Source organism: Pipistrellus hanaki, assembly GCF_964339955.1.
Source record: "Pipistrellus hanaki genome assembly, chromosome: 6".
Classification (NCBI taxonomy): Eukaryota; Metazoa; Chordata; class Mammalia; order Chiroptera; family Vespertilionidae; genus Pipistrellus; species Pipistrellus hanaki.
The window spans coordinates 19,498,917-19,518,252 of record NC_140508.1 but is presented as its reverse complement, the minus strand read 5'-3'; the positions used below and the strand labels follow the sequence as shown (position 1 = coordinate 19,518,252).

Here is a 19,336-nt window from a genome sequence, read left to right as displayed (position 1 = left end):
GACGTTTCTAGCTCTCTATCTCTCTCCCTTCCTCTCTGTAAAAAATCAATAAAATATATTGGGGAGAAAAAAAACCAAGAGAATAAATAATTAAAAAAAAAAAAATGCCAAGACGCTGACAGTGACTATCTCACAGTGATAGGACTGTGACGGTTTTTTCTTTCTGTTTTTTTATATTTTTCTATACTTTCCAATTTTTCTATAGCAAACATTATTACTATATTGGTAATAGCTGAAATAATAAACCCAAATAAAAGCTTTGGTCTTCCGCATAGATTTTGATGAGACAGCTAAAATCTCTGCCTTTAGTTTGCAGGACAACACTTAAAAATGGTTTTTAATAGTGCACTTTTAAAAATATATATTTTATTGATTTTTTACAGAGAGGAAGGGAGAGAGTTAGAAACATTGATGAGAGTCATTGATCAGCTGCCTCTTGCACGCCCCCTACTGGGGATGTGCCGCAACCAAGGTACATGCCTTTGACTGGAATCAAACCCCGGGGCCCTTCATTCTGCAGGCTGACTCTATCCACTGAGTCAAACCGGTTGCGGCGATAGTGCATTTTTTATTCATTTAAAAGTTAAAATTAAAAAATCAATAAAATATATTTTAAAAATAAAAATAAAAGTTACAATTAACCTAAAGCTGCGTTAAAAAAATTTGTAATGTAAATATAAGGCATGGTTATAGACTTTAAATACTAATTTTGGTATTTTAGGCATATGCTTATTTTGTGTTTTCAGAATGAATATGTTATAATAAACTGTTATTATAAATGGGAAATAAAAGGTATAGCATAGAAAATTTTCAGCTCTAATAAAACATGGCTTTGTTTTCATCTCTTCAGTTTCCTCCAGCTTACACAGGCATATCTGAGGTGAATCAGCCCGCTGAATTGATGCCCCAGTTTTCTACAATTGAGTACATGATACAGGTTTGTTGCACATTTAATGTTAAATAGTGAGATTCTCTTGAAATGCTTTATCTTCCATATGGCTTTAAATCTGTGAGGGCAGCAAGATTCTAAACATTAAATTATGATTCATGTATACTTTCTGGCGTTTTCAGGTCTTGGGAGAAGGCTGTAAAAAAGAGGTAGCACTGAATAAATTCAAACCCTGTCCTTCACATCCTTCTCCATTTCAGTTGATGGTACTTCATCTTCTAATTGTTCAACTTACTACAAACCTTAGATCCACCCTTGACTTTCCCTCTCATCCCATATCTAATCTATTAGGAAACCCCATTGGGTCTATATTCACAATTTATCCAGAATCCATCCACTTTTTTCCCACTGCTGCTTTCCTGGGCCAGTCACCACCTCTCACTTGAATTACTGGGGCCTTCTCTAATTCTCCTTTCATGTTTACCCTTGTCCAGAGAAACAGTTTCACAGCCCTTTGTGAGCCAGTTCTGTGTTACCACTCTGACCTCAGTTTTTGCTAGTTTCCTCATTCAGCCAGATGGGCCTCCTTGTCTTGCCTCAAGCATGCCAGGAACAAGCATGCTGCAGTGCTCTGCCTGTGGGTCTTGCTCTCACTTGTGCTCACCTGGACTCTTATTCTCCTCTCTCCCTGTCCTCCAGGTTTTTACTCAAATGTTACTTTTTAAATATATATATATATATATATTATTGATTTTCCACACAGAGAGAGGGAGAGGGATAGAGAGCTAGAAACGTCGATGAGAGAGAAACATCCACCAGCTGTCTCTGTACACCCCATACCGGGGATGTGCCTGCAACCAATGTACATGCCCTTGACCAGAATCGAACCTGGGACCTTTCAGTCCACAGACCAATGCTCTATCCGCTGAACCAAACCGGTTTCAGCCAAATGTTACTTTTTTAATAAGGCTACCCTGACCTGCCACTTAATACTAGAACCTGCCCCTTACCTACATTCCTGGCATATGCAATCCCCCTTACCTTCTTCCTTCCAGAAAGTTAGCTCCGTGAGGCTGGCAGGGATCTTTGCTGTTTTGGTTCACTGAGGTATCCCAGGATCTAGAACAATGTCTGATACTTAGAAGGTTTTCAAAAACGTGGAATAATTTGTTAGATACAAATATTTTTTCTTTTAGTTAGATTCGCCCCCCCCACCCCCGCCCCCCAGTTTGTTTTAAAAGAACCTGTTATTAAATGATGTTTGTTTAGCTGTTCTTTTCCCCGGGCAGTAAATATAGTTGAAGACTTGTTATTTACATACCTGATTTAATTTAAAAGAACTGGATCTTATCCCCGGACAGTAAATATATTTGAAGACTTGTTATTTACATACCTGATTTGATTTGTATATTGATTACTGTGTTGTTTTTCTCTGCATAAAGCGAGGTCCACAATCCCCTCTAGTCTTCCTCTATGTGATCGACACATGCCTAGAAGAAGAGGACCTTCAAGCACTCAAAGAATCTCTACAAATGTCCCTGAGTCTCCTTCCTCCAGATGCTCTGGTGGGTTTGATCACATTTGGGAGGATGGTGCAGGTTCATGAACTCAGCTGTGAAGGAATCTCCAAAAGTTATGTCTTCCGAGGGACCAAGGATTTAACTGCAAAGCAGATACAGGTTTGTGCTTTAACTTGTACACAAGCAGGAGCAAGAGTATTTTTTTTTAAACATATGTTTTTATTGATTTTAGAGAGAGAGGGAGAGATAGAAACATTAATAAGATTGATTGGTTGCCTCCTGAATGCCCCCTACTGGGGATTGAGCCCACAACCTGTGGGCATGTGCCCTGACTGAAATCGATCTGGTGGTCTCTTGGTTCATGAATCAATGCTCAACCACTGATCCACACTGGCTGGGTGCAAGAGTATTTTTTTAAAAATTACCCCTTTACTTTCAGTGTTAAAGAAAATGAGTCTTTTTTTTGTTCTTTTTTAGGATATGCTTGGCCTGACCAAGCCTGCCATGCCCATGCAACAAGCAAGACCTGCTCAACCACAGGATCACCCTTTTGTTTCAAGCAGGTGAGGCACTGATATAGTGTTGCACATACAGTCGTTGGCATGCAGGGGAATCCACTCAAGGGAATAAAAATGTTAAAATTTTTAGTTTCTTATTTTCAGAGAAAAATAAATTAAGCCGAAACCGGTTTGGCTTAATGGATAGAGCGTCGGCTTGGGGACTGAAGGGTCCTGGGTTCGATTCCGGTAAAGGGCATGTACCTTGGTTGCGGGCACATCTCCAGTGGGGAGTGTGCAAGAGGCAGCTGATCGATGACTCTCTCTCATCGATGTTTCTAACTCTATCTCTCTCCCTTCCTTTCTGTACAAAATCAATAAAATATATTTTTAAAAAAAGAAAAATAAGTCAACAATATTGAATGTTTAATAATGTATTTAGGGGAGAATCCAAGATGGCTGCTCGGGTAGGCAACTAGCCGCAGCCACACACAACAATTTTAATAAAATACAACTAAAATATAAAATGGACATTACCCAGAACTACAGGAAAGTCGACTGACTGGAAATCCTACAACAAGAAGCAAGGAGAAAACCAGAAGGAAGCACGGAGGAGCTGTAAAAGCCCAAGGTACGGAGACACGCGGCGCACGCGGAGAGTACAGAACCGGAGAGGAGGGAGGCCGAGTGCCTGGCGGGCGTTCCCTAGCGGAAAGGAGATAAAACTCCGACTGTGCTGGGCCCCCAACTGCTCTGAACCCCAGTTCTGGGCCAGACCCCGGGGACTCAGGCTCAGCCATAGGGAGCTGGGCTGTAAGTCGGAACCCCGGGGCAGCGGAGAAAGGAGGTCCCGGAGGCGCGCACACTGCCCCCAGAGAAGGGACGGTCGGCTGTGCCGCGGGATTGCCCTGGCCGGAAGGAGACTGGGGCTCCAGACTGCTGTGAACGCCACCTCCAACTCCACTTCCAACTGAACTGAACCCCAATACCGGGCTCATTGGGGGAGAGCATAGACTGTTTGGCAGCAGGCGAAAATCGAGGGCACCTTTCTCTCAGAGGCACCGGCAGCGAGCACTGAAGGACCCGCATAGGGCGGGGCTGACGGAAGCCAAAGCTGCAGGCTCCACCCTGAAACCCCGTCCCATCTGTAACTGCGAAATGCGACAACAAAATAGATCACAAACAAAAGAAATGGAGGACAAAAAGCGTCTGGATATAGAGTTCAAATCTACGCTTATAAGGTTTTTCAAGAATTTCCTAGAAAAGATGGATAAGGCCTATGAGGATATGAAAAGAGATCAACTAGAATTAATAAGGAGTCAACAAGAAATGATAAGGGATCAACAAGAAATAAAGAATACATTGTCTGAAATAAAAAATATTTTACAGAGTCCTAAAAACAGAAGGGAAGATCGCAAGAATCAAGTCAAAGATTTGGAACATAAAGAGCCAGAAGACACTCCTCCACAGAAGCTAGAAGGCAAGAGAATCCAGAAAATTGAAGATAATGTAAGAAACCTCTGGGACAACTTGAAGCGAACCAACATCAGAATTATGGGGGTTCCAGAAGAGGAGAGAGAGCAAGATATCGAAAACATACTGAAAGAAATAGTGACAGAAAACTTCCCCCACCTGGGGAAAGAATTTGACTTACAAGTCCAGGAAGCGCACAGAACTCCAAACAAAAGGAATCCAAAGAGGACCACACCGAGACACATCATTATTAAAATTCCAAGAGCAAAAGATAAAGAGAGAATATTAAAAGAAGCAAGAGCAAAGAAGGTAGTAACTTATAAAGGAGCACCTATACGATTGTCAGCTGACTTCTCAACAGAAACCATGCAGGCCAGAAGGGAATGGCAAGAAATATTCAAGGTGATGAATAGCAAGAACCTACAGCCAAAAATAAGCTACCCAGCAAAGCTATCACTCAGAATCGAAGGCCAGATAAAGAGCTTCAATAATAAAAAAAAGCTAAAGGAGTTCATCACCACCAAACCAGAATTATATGAATTGCTGAAGGGGGTTCTTTCAGAAGAGAAAGTAAACAAAGATAAAAATTATGAACAACAAATACGTAATTATCAACAAGTGAATCTAAAAACCAAGGAAATTAAAAAAATCTGATGAACAATATTAACTGTTGAATATAATAGAATCAGAGGTATGGAAGGGGAGTGAACTGACGATTCTTGGGGAAAAGGGGAGAGGGGGGCGTGGGAAGAGACTCAACATAAACTGTGCACCTATGGATGAGGACAATGGGGAGAGGGGAAAGGGCAGAGGGTGGGGTGGGAACCTGGTGGAGGAGAGCAATGGTGGGAGGGGGGAAGGAACATTTGTAATAATATGAAAAATAAAAACTTAAAAAAAAAAAAAAAAAAAAAAAAAAAAAAAAGAAAAAAAAAAAAAAAAAAAAAAAAATAATGTATTTAACACAGCAGTATATGTATATTATATACGTATAACTGAATTATAAATGTTTTTACATAAGAATGCTTTTCCTGTTAGCCTTGTATTATTACAAAGGGTTTCAGACCATTGTGCCCCTCCTCTTAAACACATGGCTGCTGTCCTTTTTGATTCTTAAGTAAAACTGGGAAAACTGAAAAGGCTTCTGTTCGGTGTCCTCAAACCTAAAATCAGGCACTTATTTTACTCAACCCCTTGAGTGTCTGGGGCTGCCCTGGGCCGGGTTAATATTCAGCAAACATGATAAAACGCATAGTCTGACCTGCTGTGGTCAGTCTCTTATGCTGTTAAGAAACCAGTGTTACTTCTATTACTCCCAAGGCTCAAGAGAAACACAAATTATGAATCTTGAGAAGGATGACGATTGTCCACATAATGAACCTTACGATTTGTACCTATTTAAATTGATTTTTTTCCATGGTACACATATATAAATTGCTATACATTAGGCTTTAAGATGTATTTTTTAATAAAATTGACTTGTTTTTGTAGTTAGAGATAACTTAGAAGAAAAAATTGTAAGTTTTGTTATTCTGAGTAATTATTTTGAAGAGCAGTAACTACTTATTACTTAGGGCTGAAGACCACAGTATGTTTTAAAACCAGGATGGATGTGTCTATTCAAAATCACACAGGTTTCTGCAGCCTGTTCACAAGATTGACATGAACCTCACTGACCTTCTGGGGGAGCTGCAGAGGGACCCATGGCCCGTAAATCAAGGGAAGAGACCTTTGCGATCCACTGGTGTTGCTTTGTCTATTGCTGTTGGCTTGTTGGAGGTAACTGGGAATTGACTGGACTCTTCAAACCATGTACACTCGCTCTCAGAAGTTGCTTTCAAGTTGTGCTTGAAAACCAGTTGCAACCTAATCAGCTGACTGTTAATTTATCAGAAAGTGCTTCAGTTATTATTACCCACCTCAAAGAACCCCTCGATGTTTTAAAATTTATCAAGTTTTCATGAGAAACACAAAGCAATTAGGACAATGAGAAGTGTTCACAGTAAATTAATAAAAATGTACACAACCTTCAGGTTGGAAGAGAGATGGCTGCTTCTGGGCATTGTCATCTGTGTTATTCTGCAATATTAGTATTCAGTATAGCTGATGAGAACTCATATTTGTAGTATATTTTTAGGGAAACAGAAACATACTGGGGGTGGAGTTGTCTGCTTCTAAAATGCTGCCATTTACTGTTTTAGGGCACTTTTCCAAACACCGGAGCCAGGATTATGTTGTTTACAGGAGGTCCCCCCACCCAGGGACCTGGAATGGTGGTTGGAGATGAATTAAAAGTTCCTATTCGTTCCTGGCATGATATTGAGAAAGATAATGCACGTTTCATGAAGAAAGCAACCAAGGTAGGTGCTTCTGGATACAGGCTGTAGTCGAGTTGTGGTAACCCAGTGCTGGGTTTAGGCTCCTCTGGAGTGGCAGCTACTTTGCTGAGGCCATGCTTCATGGTCAGCAAGTTGCTCTTGCTGGAATGACCTTGCTGATCTTGGCAGCTGTTAAATTACTGAGAACTTAGAGTCGGTGGCTTTAAAACTGTCAAAAATGTTTTGAGATTGAAAACACTTAATTATTTGGATTTTTTTAAAAAAAATAAATCTTTATTGATTTCAGAGAGGAAGAGAAAGGGGAAAAGAGATAGAAACATCAATGATGAGAGAGAATCATTGATTGGCTGCCTCCTGCACGTCACCTACTGGGGGTCAAACCTACAACCCAGGCATGTGCCCTTGACCGGAATCGAACCTGAGACCCTTCAGTCAGCAAGCTGACGCTCAGTCTACTGAGCCAAACCAGTTAGGTCTATTTGGATGTTGTTGTTTTTTTGTTTTGTTTTTAATATATTTTATTGATTTTTTTATAGAGAGGAAGGGAGAGATATAGAGAGCCAGAAACATTGATGAGAGAGAAACATCGACCAGCTGCCTCCTGCACAGCCCCCCACCGCGGATGTGCCTGCAACCAATGTACATGCCCCTGACCGGTACTGAACCTGGGACCCCTCACTCCGCAGACCAACGCTCTATCCACTGAGCCAAACTGGTTTCGGCTGGATGTTTTTAAAAAAAGTATTTCCATATGCCTATATTTGATTATATCCCTTTGGTATAGTAAGGCATATCTGGTGAATAATTTTACTGTTTCCTAAAGCTGGTTTACTTTTCTTCACAGCACTATGAAATGCTTGCTAATCGAACTGCTGCAAATGGCCACTGCATTGATATTTATGCTTGTGCCCTTGATCAAACCGGACTTTTGGAGATGAAATGCTGTGCAAATCTTACTGGGTATGTTGACAGCAAACACCTGGAAACGTGAGAGTGTTTATTTTAAGGAAAAAGAAATGTGTGATGCAACAATAGGAAAGGACAAGGCTGACTTAGTTAAGTAGTTAGATAGCTCTAGACTGTGGCTTCCATGGCTGGGAAGGTGTGTGGGCTGCTTAGATGAAGAAACAGTGGTGAAAAGGAAGTCTCAAGGGTTCACTATGAACAAATCTTTGTCAGATTAACTTCCTTTCTTAGAGTTGTTAAAGATACTAGAGCAGGAAAGAAAGGAAACATGAAGTATGTGGCCTTCAGCAAAGCACTTCCTTGTGAGAAGGGAAATTGTGTCCGAATGCCAGAGCCATTAGGAGACCCTTCACCTGGCTTAGTGACTTAAGCCTAGAGGGTGCATCACAGTGCACACAGACTTAGATCCTAAGTCCATAACGTGCACTCAGATCACAGTGTGAGAAGTGCAATGAGGCCTGGCCAGCAACCTTCAGGGATCCTGGGGACTGATTAGGAATGTATGTCCTCAGGCCTCACCCAGACCTGAATCAGGAACTATGGAGGTGCAACCCAGCAGTCGGGTGGTTTTCTAAAAATATATTTATATTGATTTCAGAGAGGAAGAGGGGGAGAGAGAGAGAGAGAAACATCAATGATGAGAGAGAATCATTGATTGGCTGCCTCTTGCATACCCCCTACTGGGGATTGAGCCTGCAACCCAGGCATATGCCCTTGACTGGAATCGCACCCAGGACCCTTCAGTCTGCAGGCCAATGCTTTACCCACTGAGCCAAACTGGCCTGGGCTGGCAGTCTTTTTTAACCAGCTCTCCAGGGAATTCTGGTGCATGTGAAAGTGAGTGAATCACTGATGCACAGCACTGATCTGAAGCTGGGGAATCACCTGAGAACTTGAAAAACTCTTCCCTTTGGATCTTGTTTCCAGAGATTCTGACTTAATTAGTGTGGGGTGTGGCCTGTACATCAGCATTTTTAAAGTTCCCTCAAGTGATTCTACTGAAGAGCAGAATTTGAGAACCACTGGTGTGGACCTTGAGTACTCGTGTGGCTGAGCACAGGCAGCATCAGCCCACCTGAAAGCTTGTTAGGAGCACAGCATCTTGAGCCTTACCCTAGACCAGTGGTCAGCAAACTGCGCCTCATGAGCCATGGTTGACTGCTCTGTTGACTAGTGAGTTTGCCGACCACTGGGATAGGGGCTTAATCACAAGGAACAACAACAACCTGTAATTAGAATTGAGAGTCTAGGTCAGTAGTTGGCAAACTCACTAGTCTACGGAGTGGCAAACTGTGGCTTGTGAGCCGCATGTGGCTTGTGAGCCACAGTTTGCCAACCATGCCTTAGACCTATTGACTCAATCCTGCATTTGAATAAGATCCCAGGTGATGTGTATGCACAGGATAGGTTGAGAAGCACTGGTGGAGGGCTGTGGAGGGCCTGTGATGCTGCTGGTCCTCACTGAGTAAAAACACAAGGGAAGAAGATGGAGCCTAAGTCACCTGATGTTGTTTTGGAGAGCAGCAGATGTGTTAGGTGACACTAGCTGTACCAGAGAGCCACATTTAATATGGTGAATTCCTACAGTGCCCACCAGCAGTTCCTGACTTGGAATAGCCACACAAAAGCTGTAGTGTTTTTTGTGAATATCCTTAAATTTGTACACCAGAGTTTATGTATGTATGTTTCTTCTGTGGAGAGGAACCATCACTTCCATCAGATTTTCAGTAAGGCCTTTGACTCCTGAATGAGTTTAGTATTTAGGTCACATTACTTTTTTTTTTTTTTTAATATAATTGATTTTTTACAGAGAGGAAGGGAGAGGGATAGAGAGTTAGAAACATCAATGAGAGAGAAACATCGATCAGCTGTCTCCTGCACACCCCCTACTGGGGATGTGCCCCCAACCAAGGTACATACCCTTGACCGGAATCAAACCTGGGACCCTTCAGTCTGCAGGCCGATGCTCTATCCAGTGAGTCAAACCAGTTAGGGCAGGTCACATAACTTTTTAAAAATATATATATTTTTATTGATTTCAGAGAGGAAGGGAGAGGGGGAGAGAGATAGAAATATCAATAATGAGAGGGAATCATTAATTGGCTGCTTCCTACATGCCCCCTATTGGAGATCAAGCCCAGGGACCCTTCAGTCCACAGGCTGATGCTCTATCCATTGAGCCAAACCAGATAGGGCTCACATCATCTTTTGTACTAGTATCAGGGAAGTGTGTTAGCAGTAACATTTCAAAAAAAAGATTTAGAGGCTTTAATGGGTAGCTCACCTAAAATGAGCCAACAGTTTGGGATGACTTCCAGCAGAGACAGGTGATCCTACACTGTGCTAGAGGAGTTGATTATCTTCAAAGAAGATCATCGTCTTGATTTCCTTGATGCTTGTCACGCCTTATCTCCATTGTATCATCTTCCATTCTGAGCATTTCAGTTCAAAGGGGCTGTGTAGAGGAACTGAGGATACTCAAAATGGAGCAGTAAGAGTGACAGAGACATATGCCATATGGAGAATGCTTGAAGGAGCTAGAAGACAGATGGGGTGTGAGAGCTATATTCAACAATTGCAGGCCTGCTCAGTGGAGAAGAAATCAGATCTGTATGTGACCAAAGGATAGAACTTGAACCAGTGGTAGGAGCTGCTGAGAAACAATTTGACTCATTGTAAAGAAAGACCTTTCTTAGCAATCAGCACTGTCTAAGCATGGAATGAACTGCCTCTGGAGGGTGTAAGCTTCCGATTCTGGGAGCATCTAATCTGGATGATAACCTGGCAGGTGTTTTGGTAGAGGGTGGGTGTGAGTCAGTATTAGGTTTGTGTGATTGTGACAGAAAATCCCAAACAGCCGAGACTGGTTTGGCTCAATGGATAGAGCGTCGGCTTGGGGACTGAAGGGTCCCAGGTTCGATTCCGGTCAAGGGCATGTACATTGATTGCGGGCATATCCCCAGTAGGGGGTGTGCAAGAGGCAGCTGATCGATGACTCTCTCATCGATGTTTCTAACTCTCTATCTCTCTCCCTTCCTCTCTGTACAAAATCAATAAAATATATTTTTTAAAAAAATTTTTTTTCATTAAAAAAAAAAAAGAAAGAAAGAAAAGAAAATCCCAAACAGATTTTTCTCTCTCACTGGAGGTAGGCAGCGGGGCAGGTATATTGATTTTATCATTATCAGAGGTTAAGGCTCCTGTGCTGCTCCACTACCTTAATGTGCTAGCTCTGGTTCAACATAGTTGCTAGGCTCTAGCCATGTTATAACAGCAGGAAGGAGGAGGAATTGAAGAAGCAAGTGTCCCTTCCTGTAAGAACATCCCTATTTCCTTAAATCACAAAGGCCACTTCCAGTAGACAAAGCTGTCACACAGCCACAGGCAAAGCAGTCTGGGAAATAGTCTTTATTCCAGGAAACCATGATAATGAAGGTTGGGAGGGTGGATATTTGGGTCCAAATAGCAATCACTATAAGGGCAAGAGCTAGACAAATAGCTGGACCAGATTATTTTGTATTCTTCCCTAGTCTGAGATCCTGTGTTGTTGTGTTTTGTGTGTGTGTGTGTGTGTGTGTTTTTTGGGGGGTTATATTTATTGGCCTTAAATTTTTTAACTTGTTAATCCTCACCGAGAATATTTTTCCATTGAATTTTAGAGTTAATGGGAGGGAGGGGGAGAGACAGAAAGAGAGAAACATCTGTGTGAGACACATGAACTGGTTGCCTCCCACACACGGGGTGTTGGGGATGGAGCCTGCAACCAAGGTACGTGCCCTTGATTGGGAAACAAACCCGGGACCCTTTCAGTCCTAGGGCTGGCACTCTACCCACTGAGCAAAACTGGCTAGCACTTGAGATCCTGTTTAATGCTGGAGGCATAACCTGCATCAAGCTGTGCTCATCTGCCAAAACATGAAATGCTGGCTTTTTTTTTTTTTTTTTTTTTAATATGTTTTTATTAACTTCAGAGAGCAAGGAGGAGGGAGGGAGCCGGGCGGGGGGGGGGAGCGAGGAAAACATCATTCTGCTGCCACCTGATCCAGTGCACAACCCTGGCATGTGCCCAGACTGGGACTCAAACCAGTGACCTTTTGGTGTATGTAATCATGCTCATCCAACTGAGCCACCCTGGCTAGGGTGAAATACCGAAATTCTGAACAATGTTTTTCTGTAACTTCAAAAAGAGATGAATATGTATATTTGCAAATTAGAAAAAGTAAGTTATGTAAAGCCAGGGGTTCACTGTTTTGAGCAGTGAATTAAACTGGAAAAAAAAAAAAAAAAAGGATTTCCCACAGGCCTGGGTATTTTTCCATACAAGAAGTCTGAGAAGAGTTGGGGATGTTTTCTCAGTAGATGACCTATTAAAACCTGCACCCTTGGGTTTATTGATTAGATGTTTGGGTTTTGTTTTTTATTTTGTTTTACTTTTTATTTTGAAATAATTGTGGTTCACAAATTGTTTAAAAAAAAAATAGGACAAAGTAGTTCATCCGTTTACTCCCACTGGTACCATCTTACATAAATATAGAGTGCAATGTCAGACTAGGAAATTGACATTGGCACAATACAGTTAGCTCTATTACAGACCTTGGATTTCACCAGTTTTTACAAGCATGTGTGTGTGTATAATTCTGAGATTTTGCCATCCCTATAGATTTGTATAACTGACACAGTGATCGAGACACAGGATTGTTCCAAAGTGTTCTTTTCTTTATGTTTTAAAAGTAGTGTCTTGCCCTGACCGGTTTGACTCAGTGGATAGAGCGTCAGCCTGCAGACTGAAGGGTCCCAGATTTGATTTCGGTCAAGGACATGTACTACCTTGGTTGCAGGCACATCCCCATTGGGAGGTGTGTAGGAGGCAGCTGATAGATGTCTCTCTCTCATTAATGTTTCTAACTATCTCTTTCCCTTCTCTGTAAAAAAAATAATAAAATATTTTTTTAAAAAGTAGTGTCTTTTCTAAGTACAAATTGAACTTTCTGTTTCCATTTAAGTTAGCGCTATTATGAACATGGTTTATTTTTTCTTCCTTCCTCTTTAAATTCTTGTTTGTAAGTACTGAGTGAACATCTGAATGGCTTTCAGGCTTTCTAAGTACTAACTTTTTTTTCTTTTCTAGAGGCTACATGGTGATGGGAGATTCTTTCAATACATCTCTCTTCAAGCAAACATTCCAAAGAATTTTTAGTAAAGACTTTAATGGAGATTTCCGAATGGCATTTGGTGCTACTTTAGAAGTAAAGGTACAATAAATTGGTAAAACTTTAATGGAAAAATAATGTTCTTACTTTTTAGTAGTCAGACTTGTGGAAGCCCCAACCTGTGAGACACGGGCAACTTAAAGGTTGTGAACAACGTGTATTCATTCCATTCCTTTGTTTCCTTTTTTAAAAATGTATCTTTATTGTTGAAAATATTACAGATGTCCCCTTTTTTCCTATCCCTCGGCTTCTTGAGGATGGCCTATAAATGCTCTAAAAAAGAGTTGTCTGGCTCCCTGTAGGCTCTGCTCCTGGGCAGTAGGCTTAGAAGGGGTGGTGGGTTGAGCACAGAGGCAGCCACACACAGTGGAGCGTTCTCCCAGCTGTCTGTATGGGTGGCTGCATGCACAGAACCTTGGTTACATTTAATGTCTGCCCGAAGTGAAGCGAGAGTGCTCTAAAATAGTGCAGATTGTGTTTGGGTTTTGTTTTTCCATTAGGATTGAGAGAGTACTATACACTTGATTATAAATTGCAAAAACATTAAAAGGGGCTATTATAACATTCAATTGGAATCAGTACTTTGAGAGTTGAAGATGATTGTTAAATCATCTTTGTTAAACTTTAAACAACATTCTCAAATGTTTAAGGTTGTTTTTTTTAATATGAAGAAGAATGGACTTTGCTAAAGTGAACTTCATTTAAAAAGTTTTACGTGTGTTTGTTGGCCTTGTCATCATGTTGGAGTTTATGAATTAATTGTGTTGTTGTTGTTGTTTTTCTTTTCCTTTTTTCCCCACTGATTTTTGAGAGTGTGTTTATTAAAGCTGGGGACTATAAGGAAGGGCTAGCGAAAGAAGAAATAAAAGTCAGGCAAGATAGTGAAATAAGGAAGTGCTAGCGATAGAAGAAGCAACAGGTGTGGCTGCTTGGGCTCTCTAGAAATCTTACAGGAAAGAAATTAACCCAGGTGGGGCTGCTTTTGCCCACAGGAAAGTCAGAGAAAAGGGGACAGGTTCAGGGGGGTTAGCCCAGGTCCTCAGGACAAGTTGCTGCTGCCCGTTACTTTCCTGTTTGCAAGTCTCTTGGTGACTCAAAAGAGTTTAGGAGATGCACGCCTGAGAGGGAAGGAAGGTGTAAGCGTGCTCCCGAGAGGGAGAGCACCTGAATTACTTATTTTTAAAGCAACGCAAAGCAGTATATGCACAGATTAGAAGTAAATAATTATGACTGTATACGGGGAATTAGAAAAGAATGTAGTATTGTTAATAGAATTATACAGTGTGCACAATGATTTCAATGTTGAGTAAGTTGAAAATATTGCATCAACTTTGGAACAAAGATAATACAGTTTCTAAGGAAGGGTTTTTACAGTGATTTAATCAGATCACAGTGGCCCTGGAAAAGCTTGTAACATGATCCATGTGGGGTTTCCTCTTGGTGGAATGATAATGCTGCCATGTTTTTCCTCTAGTCTTTAGTAGTGGCCTTTGTGAGAGCAGGGTGGTTCTCAATGATATCTAACTTTATACTCTTATTTAATTCTGTTTTAGACCTCTCGGGAACTGAAGATCGCAGGAGCCATTGGTCCTTGTGTATCTCTGAATGTGAAAGGACCATGTGTGTCAGAAAATGTAAGGAAAACTTTCTCCATTACCCTTACCTCCTGTGCCCTGGGATTAGCCCATTAGAAATGTCAGAGCTTGCCGAAACCGGTTTGGCTCAGTGGATAGAGTGTCGGCCTGCATACTGAAAGGTCCCAGGTTCAATTCCGGTCAAGGGCATGTACCTTGGTTGCGGGCGCATCCCTAGGAGGGGTTGTGCAAGAGGCAGCTGATCAATGATTCTCTCTCATTGATGTTTCTAACCCTCTATCCCTCTCTCTTCCTCTCTGTAAAAAGTCAATAACATATATTAAAAAAAGAATAAAGAAATGTCGGAGCTTGATGACCTTGCCTTGTGTTACCTGTTTGGATGTGTCTGCTGATGAGAGAAAGGCTAAAGCTCCAACTCTGAGAGGTGGTTTTATTACCACTTGTCCATCTGTCTAAAGGTCAAAGGGGAGGAAATTGAGGTGCAGAGAGGTTAAGTATCTTGCTCAGGGTTATAGCTGATATGGAAGAGCTACAGTGTAGGGCCTTCTGACCCTACTACCCATGTTTGGTTCAGTGGGTCAACGAGTTACAAAGCATTATAGTTAGCACAAGGTAAGCGTTCAGCAAAACCCTTCAGTAATAAACCCCTATGCTTGTTGCTCTTAGAGATACCTTTGTCTCCCTTCTCACATAGCATTTTGGGTTGATTGGGCAGTGGATGACACTGTTGTATATGCAGACATTTGTGTTCCTTGAGTAAAAATTTCAAACATGCAGAGAAGTGTAAAGCAAAATATAATGAACTCCTATATACCCACCATTTAGAATGAGTAATTAACTTTTTTAAAAAATATATATGTATTTTTATTGATTTCAGAGAGGAAGGGAGAGGGAGAGAGAGATAGAAACATCAATGATGAGAGAGAATCATTGATTAGCTGCCTCCTGCATTCCCCTAGTTCACAACCTGGGCATATGCCCTTATCCGGAATCGAATTTGGGACCCTTCAGTTTGCAGGGTATACAGTCCAGTATACTTGGTGAGTGATCTGTATACTTTGTGCTGAGCCAAACCAGGTAGGGCAGAGCCAAACCAGGTAGGGCAGTAATTAACTTTCTTGTCATAAGTGCTCTGTCATGTTTTGCTACATGTGCTTTATCTCTCTAGTTATCACCTACTTTCCATATTTGCTAATTGACCTGGTTTTTCAGAACCTTTGAAAACAAGTTTCAGACATCATGGCATCTAGTCTTATGGTGCTTCAATATGCATCTTATAAAAATAAGGATGTTCTCTACCACATTATTATCAAACCTAAGAAAATAATTTCCTAATATCTAACCCATCTTCTTTCCTTAATTTTCCCTCAAATGCCCTTTGTAGCTGTTTCCCCCCCCCCTCTAACTAGCATTGCATTTGGCATTATTATCCTTTATAATCTAATGCTTAGATTCATGCTGAACCTTTTGTCCAGTATACTTGGTGAGTGATCTGTATACTTTGTGCTGTGTTTCATCAGAAGCACCTCAGTCCTGGCGTCCTGTGTTAGGGAGCTTGCGTTTCATCTTGTGGTGAAGGTGATTAATGTCCCACATCTTTCCATTATAAGGGCACATTTTCCCTTTGCCATTAGCAAGAAAAATCTTGTTTGCTTTTCACCTAATATTTTTAGTGTCCAATAATTATCCTTACTTGGAATCAGTATATTTCATTGGAGATTATAAAATGGTAATTTCTTAGTTCTATCTTTATATTTCCTCTGATAAATGCAGGGCAAATGCTCATGTAAGGAATTTGAAAAAATGTACCTTTGGAGCCCTGCAGGGTTTGTGGCCATGTTGAGCCTTGGAGCTATAGAGGAAGAAAAAAGTTTTCCTCTACATGTCTTAGCTTCATTGACTAGGGCTCCACAAATTGGACTGACAAAAGACCGATTAACAAGTGGAAAACAAATAAGTTTATTAACCCTTTGCACTCCGAACCATTCTGGACATTGGCTACCAGCTACTCGACGCTACTTTGCGAAACGTGCGTTGAATTAACTCAATTCCCCGTAATCACTAATAGACTGCAATGTCCCCTGAGAGGGGACATCCGAGTGATATGCTAGAATTCCGAGGTCCCCTGAGAGGGGACAGCGGAGTGCAAAGGGTTAATATGTGTACCACACATATATACATCACACATATATACTCAGTGATGAGTAACTCAAACGGCTGGTTAAGTATCATCTTAACAAAAGAACAATATAGAAAAGTGACAAGACAGAGAAAAGGGACTTGGAGCTTCTAAGGTGTCAAATTGTAGGAAAAGTAGATATATGGGAGGAACTAATGGAAGGTAAGGTTATTTCAGCAAAGTTTGTTCTGTAGATTCCTCTGGACTGATAAACATCTGATGTTGTCTTTGGTGATTAAAAATCATTCTGCTGCCTGACTGTGGTGTGGCTCAGTGGATAGAGCGTCGGTCTATGGACTGAAAGGTCCCAGGTTCAATTCCAGTCAAGGGCATATACCTTGGTTGTGGGCACATTCCTGGTTGGGGGTGTGCAGGAGGCAGCTGGTCGATGTTTCTCTCATTGATGTTTCTAGCTCTCTATCTCTCTTCCTTCCTCTCTGTGAAAAATCAATAAAATATATATTTTTTTAAATAATATACTGGGACCGGTTTGGCTCAGTGGATAGAGCGTTGGCCTGCAGATTGAAAGGTCTGTGTGCAAGATGCAGCTGGTCGGTGTTTCTCTCTCATCAACGTTTCTAACTCTCTGTCCCTCTCAATTCCTTCTGTGTAAAATCAATAAAATATATTAAAAATAAATAAAGTTAACGAAGACTTTAAAAAAAATTTAATTAATTAATATTTAAGAGCTAACATTCTGTAACTATTTCTTACTCTAGTAATGATGAAAGAAGTGCATAAAACTTTCAAGTTAAGAAGATAATTATTTTTCTTTTCTACTATTTTTTTCTCAGCCATGATTTAATTCTTTCATTTGACTTTAGTGTTAGGTACCATAGTGTATGTATAAGATGTGTTTGTACATGTAAGTATACAGATATATTTTGTGATTAATGAAAATTGATCAGAATACCAGTACAAAAAGTAATGTAAATATAAATGTTTAACCATATTATAATCCATAATTGTACTTTTTTCAGTTAAATTTTCATTTGAAATGAGATATTCTAAGTGCCCTATCTTTTTCAGTGTCTTTGCTTCTTCATTGGCATTTAACAACAGGAATAGCTTTTCTTGTTTTGTTTTAATTCCTCTTCTCACCCTTAGGAGCTTGGTGTCGGTGGCACGAGTCAGTGGAAAATCTGTGCCCTAGATGCCACATCTACACTCGGCATTTACTTTGAAGTAGTCAATCAGGTGAGTAGGATTTCTTCATGAATATTTGTGTCTCATTGTTGTGTTTTCTGATTTATTACAAGACTGGTGGCTTCTGGCTTCTTTCTGCACAAAGTGATGCTGCCAGTCTGGCATGGTATCTTTAATTCCCTTCAGGGTTTGTTCAGAGTTAGGCAGCAAATTGTTTCCTCACTTATTGTTGAACTGATAAGGTCTTAGAAACGTAATGGCTTTTATCAGCCATTGTTGTATTGGTGAACTTTTTTTTCTTTTTAATTGGTGAATTTTGGGGTGTGTTCTTTCCCCATTATTTTATTTTTAAAAAGCTAAAACGCAAAAATTAGAAAAATTGTACAGCAAATGAAGAATCCAAGATGGCTGCATAGGTAAACACCTAACTGCAGCCTCACACAACAATTTCAATAAAATACAACTAAAATACAAAATGGACATTACCTAGAACTACAGGAAAGTCGACTGACTGGAAATTCTACTACGAGAAGGAAAGAGAAAACCAGAAGGAAAATCAGAGGAGCTGCAAAAGCCTAAGATACAGAGACACGTTGCGCTCGAGGAGAGGAGGGGGAGGCTGAGTGCCTGTCTGGCATTCCCTAGCGGGAAGGAGATAAAAGCTCCGGACTGTGCTGAACCCCAATTCCGACTGCACTGAATCCCAGTTCTGGGCAAGACCCTGGGGACTCAGGCTCATACGGAGGGAGTCTGGGCTGTAAGGTGGAAACCTAGGGGAGCGGCAAAAGGAAGTCCCAGGGGTGCGCACATTACGTGCAGAGGACGGACTGTTGACTCTGCTGCTAGATTGCCCTAGCGGGAAGGAGACAAAAGCTCCAGACTGTGCTGAGCCCCAGTTCCGACTGCACTGAACCCCAGTTCTAGGCCAGACCCTGGGGACCCAGGCTCATACAGAGGGAGCCTGGGCTGTAAGGCGGAAACCTAGGGGAGCAGCGAAAGGAAATCCTGGAGGCTTGCACATTGCGCTCAGAGAACAGACAGTTGACTGTGCCTCTGGATTGCCCTAGTGGGAAGGAGACAAAAGCTCCAGACTGCTCTGAACCCCACTTCCAACCCCACTTCCAACTGAACTGACCCCCAGTTCCGGGCTCATTGGGGGAGAGCCTAGACTGTTTGGTAGCAGGCGAAACTCGAGGGCACCTTTCTCTCAGAGGTGTCTGCAGCGAGTACCTAAGGACACTGAGGAACACTGAGACTCAGGAACCTCATAGGGCGGGGCTGATGGAAGCCAAGGCTGTAGACCCCACCCTGATACTCCGCCCCATCCAAGCTGAACACAGAGACTTTTAAGGCTACCAACTCAGGGAAGCTGCGAAAATGCCAAGACAAGGAAATAGATCACAAACAAAAGAAATGGAGGACAAAAAGAGACTGGATTTAGAGTTCAAAACCACGCTTATAAGGTTTTTCAAGAATTTCCTAGAAAAGGCCAATAAAATAAACGAGACCTATGAGGATATGA

The 19,336-nt window shown here is 41.4% G+C and overlaps 1 protein-coding gene and 1 long non-coding RNA gene across 3 annotated transcripts in view; one reads left to right on the top strand and one right to left on the bottom strand.

Moving 5' to 3' along the window:
• The window catches only part of LOC311624437, a 152,572-nt gene that overhangs the window by 108,075 nt on the left and 25,161 nt on the right, over positions 1-19,336 (bottom strand). The window lies entirely within an intron of this gene.
• Positions 1-19,336, top strand: part of SEC23B (SEC23 homolog B, COPII coat complex component) — a 49,090-nt gene that overhangs the window by 10,838 nt on the left and 18,916 nt on the right. For both annotated transcript variants that reach the window (XM_084887631.1, XM_084887630.1), the window contains exons 4-12: positions 851-937; positions 2,332-2,568; positions 2,887-2,972; positions 6,014-6,158; positions 6,581-6,739; positions 7,563-7,678; positions 12,813-12,936; positions 14,448-14,528; positions 17,776-17,865. In XM_084887631.1, the coding sequence (XP_084743757.1) occupies positions 851-937; positions 2,332-2,568; positions 2,887-2,972; positions 6,014-6,158; positions 6,581-6,739; positions 7,563-7,678; positions 12,813-12,936; positions 14,448-14,528; positions 17,776-17,865 (1,125 nt within the window). The remainder of the gene's footprint in view (positions 1-850; positions 938-2,331; positions 2,569-2,886; positions 2,973-6,013; positions 6,159-6,580; positions 6,740-7,562; positions 7,679-12,812; positions 12,937-14,447; positions 14,529-17,775; positions 17,866-19,336) is intronic.